General features: G+C 40.4%; 1 protein-coding gene across 1 annotated transcript; it reads left to right on the forward strand.

The window, feature by feature from the left end:
* The first annotated feature begins 6,640 nt into the window (after positions 1 to 6,640).
* LOC139935909 (thyrotropin-releasing hormone receptor-like) lies at positions 6,641 to 7,528 on the forward strand. The gene has a single exon (XM_071930533.1). It carries the CDS (start codon positions 6,641 to 6,643, stop codon positions 7,526 to 7,528), a length of 888 nt encoding a protein of 295 aa, XP_071786634.1.
* Positions 7,529 to 7,969: the final 441 nt, after the last annotated feature.

Genomic DNA, 7,969 nt, shown 5'->3' on the forward strand with positions numbered 1-7,969 from the left:
ATGCTTCACTTGATGCATGCTCAAAAAATATTCATTGTTATCAATACTATATTTTTATTACAATGGTGAAAAACTTTTGAACTTTCCAACCATGCCATCACATTACAATTAAAACCCTGATGATGTACTTTTGATGAATATTTCATGCGACGTATAATATTATACATTACAGAAAAAATGTTACGGCACTTGGACTTGGTGTTGTGTTGTGTTTTAACGCTACACATACTTTGTGGACCAGGAAACAAAAGAACTCGAAACACGATGTGGACTTACGCACGTCCACACAGTGTTTTTAAAGTGTTGAAGAATGGGATTTCCCTGATTGTACATATCAAAGGACTGTTCGTATAGTGAGTGCATAGAGCAAGGAACAGTGCAACACAGAGCTGTATGAACTCACAACATTTCTGGAAGGAAAAGCGCAAACTATACTCGATGCACTTCGCTTGAAGATGGTCACACAACCAACACGATCCGTAAGAAATGTCAGTGCAGTACGCTACCTCAACGCTCTCTAAGAACAAAAATACGTGAGACGTTTGCTAATCTAGGCAAATCAATGCTCATTGGTACCAACACCTTGTTGTGATTTATTTCTGATACTTTATCCAAATACGGCACCGAATTCAATCCAATACGAGCAGTGGCTGCGAAAACACACATGCCTTCCTCCATTAACATATATACACATTGAAAGCCATAGCACGCGCAACGGTCATAATGAAATAAACCAGCAAAAAGTGTGAATATTATTTCCCGACTTGTCAGGTCACGCTAGAATAAAACCTTCACTAATAGCGGAAATAATTAAATTAAGTTGCTGGAATACAATCTTAAATTACGAATTCCAATGTAAGACGTGCATAATTAATGCAAACTTCCAATAATGTCGGGAGTTGACCTTTATGTATTGTGCAGATATACGATACTTTGACAAAAGCAGCTCGTGGGTTTCAAAACATACTCTCGAACGTAAAAAGCTTCCTTCTCAAAGGGTGAGAAATGCAATGTTAACTAATAAAGGTTAACCGGTTCAAAACGTTTCCACCGTCCATTAAGCTACAACACGTCCAATTTGATACTAGTCTCGTTCAATTAAATCTGGTATTGAATGTCCCTAGTATGAGCATCAGCCCGTCAAGCAGTCATTTTGGTTTACCAATGTGGCGTCCATCCTGGTAATAAGATTATTCAAACTGTCTCGGTGAAGTCGATTCGAGTCCGTCGGAGCAAGAGGTTCATCAAGAATTCAACGCCAACAATATTGTCATGTTCTCGTTTAAAGTTCACCGTTGCCGTAATTTTCTTTCTGTGTTTTATGTGCATACTATGGTCCGATAAGTACCGAAATTACTGAGGGGCGGGGGAAGATTGTTTTTTGGAGGAGGCGTATTTTCCCAATTTTCAATAATTCGTGACATAATCACGATCCACGGGATTGAAACGGGATGAAATAACGGGATGAAATAACATGTGCATACAGATTTAAAGGAACAGGTTGCCTTGAATCGGTCGAGATGGTCTTTGAAAAGCGTTTGTAACCGTTTGTTATAAAAAGCATATGGGTAGAAAGATGTTGTAAATGTAGAATACAATGATCCATACAAACATGCCTCGAAATTGCACGGTTTTCCTTTTACCTCGTCGACTAACACGGTCTGCCATTTATGCAGTCAAAATTTTGACTCCAATAAATGGCCGACCGTGTTAGTTCGCACAGTATAAGGAAAACCACGCAATTTCGAGGCAAACTTGTGTGGATCACTGTATTCTACTTTTATAACATCTTTCCAACCATATGCATTTCATTAAAAAGAAGTTAAACACGCTTATTAAAGACCTACTCGTCCGATCCAAGGCAACGTGTTACTTTAACAAGGACAATGCAATTATTTTAAAATTCAAAGGCCACTGCAATTAAATGTATTAAAACTCACTATCTTCCAACTTGGTTCCGGTTCCACAGGTAAACAACGGTACAAGTGACCCCAGTAGATGCATTATTAAAAACAAATTAGGTCACGATTCCCAATTCTGAGTTGAACCGCGGAACCGGAACCAGGACCGGAACTACAACTGGAACGAGAACCGAAGCAGAAGTAACAGGCCCCTACTGGCCCCTCAAGATGGGTCTCAAGGCGTTCCTGTGCTTATAGTGAAAGGTCGACTTGTATTAAACCAGTTGCCGCTCCAGTGCTGTCTTCAAATGGGAAATTTAATATATAGGACAAACAGGACCGGACTAACATTTACCCTTGGAATGCCAAGCCGTACACGTTTTCAGTCAGTGAATTTTACACACTGGTCTACCATCCTACCGTCTATGGATATGTCATATTGTTGCGTATTAAATTGTATTATCACATTATGGTCTTAACACGGTTCTTTCAGCCCGGTGTATGTTTCCATGCAAATTTAGGTCTTGTGGAATAACATCATCTATGGTGGTGACACAACACAAAGTGAATTTCTTCAAGACTGTCCTTGTATTACAAAACGCCTCGTGAAAGTAGCTCTCGACGAAAAATACAAATTGGCAGTGTAGCCTGAGGGCATTGAATACTAACAAATGTTTAGAGAAGGGCAAAAGTGTAATTTTCAAAAGAGAGTCAGTTTCCTTGAACATTGAACTGAATCAGGCAAACAAAATATAAACAATTATTTACAGATGTCGGTTAGTACTAAAACCCCATCACATTTTTCAGCACAGTTTGAGTAACATGATGTGACACTCTCAGAATTTGAGGCATTTTTGAAATGATATTTTGAAATGAGGACGGTTCATTCATCATGGCCATAACTCTTCTGAAGACATCCCACGGAAAACAAACTCAATGTTGTTCTGTAGCTCGTCCTGGATACTCCTTGCGATCAATACTGAGAACCAACTTATTTTAGTGTTTAAAGGATGATTCTCTGTGAGAATCCATTAACGATGTTTTTTTACACGGGCTATTAACACAAATTTTGCACACCCGATAGGAAAGTGCGCCCCCTAGCGGTACACAGTTATTAAAAGTAACAACTGAGTACTATCCGGTAATCATGTAATTACAATGATAAACGACTCTGATATTGATGATATTCAATAAACACTGCAAATAATTCGTTAGCCTACAGCTATCAATGATCTCAGGGCTTTCAATCTAAACGAGTCGCGAGATGACATTGACAGTCCCTGACTTGAGACGCCAACGGGCCGGGTACAGCTGATATCGCATGACGACAGCTTGACAGCTATATACAACATAAGAAAACCATAGCAGAATGAGTGACAGACAAATCTAGTTCGTCCACATCAAAGGTCGAGATAAAGGCTCAAGTTTCTGGTCAACTTGAGATCTACGAAGACCTGCGCCCCCGGGAGATATTCTTCTTCTTTTTATTATTCAAACGGAGGCCGATTGCAGCCAAGTTAACCAAAGCAGTGAGGACCAACAGCGACTAGTAGGCACGGTATACTTTTGGTATTTGTCGACAACGTAGCCTAACTTAAGGTATCCAAACATATGTCTGCAATAACAAAACCGTAAAAATGTTGGCACAACCGGTCTTTAAAGAAAGAATTACCCTTGTTGCATATATAATTGTGTGCGTTCAGGTGTCTATAAGGCTTCATTCATGCTTGAAGTCTTGTGGGTGAAAATGACCTCTTTCTCACAAACCTACTTCCAAATGGGTCGTTTCTAAACAATGTTTTAAAAGCAACAGTATATTTTCAGGACAGTTTATAAATTAGAGTAATTACCAAAAGCGGAGGTGACGACACAATTATTTAAACAATATTTAATTGAAATAAAAAGTTTCCGTCTCTTTTGGGTCAGGGGATGGGGCGCCAAAAGGATCCCTTACACAATTATTGATTTAAACAATCCTTGACTTTTCAAAACACATAAAGAGTGATTCCCCGTTCTCCATATCTCTAGAAGAAAAGAAACGCCCAAGTAATCCAAGTATTCAAAACTGCTGACGGTGTGAAAGTGGAAATCATCCGTTACTAAGATAAAGACGCGTTTAAGAAAAATTGCTGTGTCGATGGATAAGCTATAGAACTGACGACATAGCAAAATAAGCAGAGAAATCTGTTCTAGCCTCTGCTCGGGTTAATATTCAACACAATCAGTGGTGGCTGGTTGTCTTGAAGTGTCTGCTGGGTAAATACAGCCCGGCATAGACTGAAACCCGAGACTGACAACCAGGAAATATCATTTTCAATCCCAAGTGTTATTATAATGTCAGTTGCATGTACGTATGGGTTATTAGCAGAGACTTTAATGTACTAATGGATGTGTGTTTTGATAAGTTTCGCTCAGGCGTTTAAGGATGACTTTTATGGTATTATAATGTCAGGATATGAGGTCAGCTTTAGAGTTTTACGAGCAGCCACCTTAACACGAAACAACAATTGGCCATGTGTCCTTGGAAATATTCTTCATACAGAACTTTGAGCTACACGCAAGACTACCTTCACAAAATATAATTCCTTCCCTTATAATATTCCTTTGATAATTCCCCCTTCCCTAACAACAACAATATCCCCGTTTTCGCTGTTAGAGTAGGCTGTACTGGTACATCATTACATTGAACTCGGTATTTGAAAGGCTATCTCAAGAAACTGACTTGATACAATGTTTCGTAAGTCTTTATTACTGGTTCCATCCGAAACATCTTTTATACAGTACATTTACATTATGAAAATGAATGAAATTAGTTTATTGAAAATCGATGCAATTTTATCATATTCAGCGACTCACAACATGTGTATCATAAATGCTAATTTTTAGGGCACGCTAACTTGCTGATTGACACAAGGAATAATATAAATGACACAAACTGCGAGCGTTTGTTTTTACTGTAAAACAACTTTGTGGAGTTTAAAATAGCCGGGGTCTAATGAACAGTTGAAAAAGACCAAGCAATGAATGTTCGCCCTACATCATACTTGCAAATCCTACAAATTCCCTTAATGTTTAATCCAGCCATGTTAGATTGTAATGTCAGCCAATAAATACATGAGTTGGCAACTTTGCAATGTCTGAACATCCTTTATTTGGCACCAACAAATAATGACGTTTATATTAACGCATACTTTGGCAAGGTGAAAATGACACAAACATGAATTGTAATTTTCGCGAGTATGAACTTGGTTACAGTTCCTTGCACTACGGTTAGACGTGTACACGTGCTTAAAAAAAATACATAGACGCTCACTTGGCAACGCTCGGTTTCTCCACACCACTGTGACCATGTCTCCAGATGAAAATGGCTCATGAACCTTCACTATTTAAAAAAGAAATTAAGACGATGGCTTTTAGGTTGAACCTTTCTGGTGTTTAACAATTAGTAACGACGGACGCATCCTTATGTCTATATCATGTTGACTTTGTTTTACCGATGAACGAAAAACGGATTGATGGGCGATGTGCAGCTTCGTTTGTTTTCTGTAACTGTAGTAGACTTCGTCAAGGGACAACGCAATGTTGACAAATTGGAAAGAGCGTGATCGTCCAATTCTCAATCCAGGATTTTAATAATTGCTGTTTAACTCTTTCAGGGGTTGCTCTTGCTTTGGACAAAGACCCACATCCGCTTCCGTGATGTAAAATGAAAAATAGATAACTAGAAAAGTAAATGAACTGTGATATATAAGGACCAAGAAGTTCAAGATAATTGCAGTTTCGTCGTGGTTTAGTCCGGAGAACGTTTTGCTTTCATCCAGTGTCTGGCGTTGTTCGTATAGCACATTTTGCATTCGCAGATCACTAAATGGATACCTTATCTCTTTATTAAGAATTATTTATCTCCACCCACGGCTTTAAACTCTACAAATGATCACTGCGGATATTAGTATTCGATACATGCCCCTCACCCGACAGAAGTGACATTTTGAAAACGTGATCGATCACAGGACGAGAACAATTTAAGTTCGACAAATATTAGACAAAAAATAAAAACCGGAACTTCGCACCATTGGACAACTTTGTCAATACAGCGTGTATACGATGGATCACCTGAGCACACATTTTCCCATTGCAATTTATGTGCTTCTAGTGACTGTTCACATGCAGTTTGCAGTGTTACATTATTGAATTGCCCTCCAATGCTAACTGGGCGAAACTCAATACAGAAAAGTTCATTTTACTGATTACTCATTAAACTGGCCCTAAGGTATATTTCTACTAGTAAGACCGCTATTCCTTAAGTACTGGAGAGGTTTGGATGTTGATTCACTCATCGATCTCGGCGAAATGAAACGCTAGTCGCTGTTTTGATTCCATCCATCATTGCCGATAAAAGAAACAGTCAACTTCGAGGGCTGGAATGGACGGATTTCATATCGCTCTCAACATGGAATGTTGCAATATTGTTAACACCTTTTACCGGCTACTTTCCTTTGGTGAGAGCTGTTTGCGTTGCTGGAGAGGGAAACACCCAAATATGCAACAGTGAACTTTTTGGTATCACTTCTTTACCTGGCTGTTGATGTTGATATACCAATCGAGATTTCAACATGGCGTTTAACATTCCCTGTGAGAACGATTTCATAGAAAACTACACAGACCCAACTGCAGCAGACAGAAATTTGTACACTAAAGGGACGGCAACGATTGTCGGTATCTTGATGCCGTGAATCCTCATGTTTGGTGTCGTCAATAACCTGTTCTTCTCGGTGGTTGTGTTCCGCGTGAAGCGTATGAGGACTGTCACTAACCACTACTTGGTCCAGCTTGCTGTGACGGATATCTTGTATATTCTGTTTGCTGCAGGGGAGAGGATACTACGGTTCACCATGTCCCCCATCGTCTCCGACAAGGGATCGGAAGGGCTTATATTCGGCTGCATTATCATTCCGTTTTTCAGGTCTTTGGGTTATTTCGCCTCGCTCTTCTTTATCACCTTAGTGACACTAGAGATGTTCTTGGCTATCTGCAAGCCAATAAAACACATGGTGCTCAATAGCAGAGGGTTGACACTGAAGCTAACGCGTGGTGTATGGGGATCAGCCAGTTTCTTTGCAGGCTTATTGATTACTTCGTACTGTATTCTCGAGCACTACTGCGTCATTTGGCCGGCAGCCGAGACATACCAGCATCTTCCAACCATTGCAGCGAGTTGCGAGCCTGTCAGTCAGTGGGCAAACGAAGCCCACAACATCATTCAGTCGGCACCCTTTTACATTGGACTCGTTGTTAATATCACACTTTACCTTTGCATCATGAGGTCCCTAACGAAGAAGACAATTGCACCACAGGAACGTCGACCCCAGGTCCACGCCCGTGCCCGCACTCGAGTGGCACGAATGCTTGCCATCAACTGCCTTGTTTCGTTCGGTCTTTTAGCACCCTTTGAAATATTTTCACTGGTTACGGCATTCAAGACGCAGTATGGCCTTGATTACAGAACCATTCAGCTCATCCTGCAGATACTGAGAGCTCTTGGGTACCTCAACTCTGCCATCAACCCACTCGTGTTTTATGCCGTACACCCTAGCTATAGAAGAGCCTTCTTCGAGACGTTGGCATAGTGTCTTCAGAAAGGACGCTCTAGTAGGAAGAATGCAATCGAGAACGACCCCAGTTTGACATGAGACAACGTATTTCACACCAACAAGATGCCACTTGGAGTTTTGCATGATGCGGCCGTTTCCGTCAAGGAAGTGTCACAAAGTTCGTTGGGAAGGGACGAACGAGGTAGAATTGGGGCGATAATGTGTGTAAGATGATAACTGCATGGACATTTCGGCTCACCCTCTCCCACTCTCAGTGGACGTTTGTTTTGTAATTAAAACAGTTCTGTTATCCTGAGTTGATAAACGGTCTGACACATTACGCAAACTTTGAATAGGTCTTGGTTATTTTTGGAACCATTTGAAGTCCCCCGGGGCAGCACTGTATAGCTGTCTAGTCAAAACCATAACTCACTCGAAACATTACACTTCACATCCGTTCAAGAGATCAACATCGAA

This window comes from Asterias amurensis, chromosome 4 (assembly GCF_032118995.1).
Source record: "Asterias amurensis chromosome 4, ASM3211899v1".
NCBI lineage: Eukaryota > Metazoa > Echinodermata > Asteroidea > Forcipulatida > Asteriidae > Asterias > Asterias amurensis.

Excerpts from the sequence above, each read along its gene's own strand:
- LOC139935909 (XM_071930533.1), top strand. The coding sequence starts at position 6,641 with ATGTTTGGTGTCGTCAATAACCTGTTCTTCTCGGTGGTTGTGTTCCGC.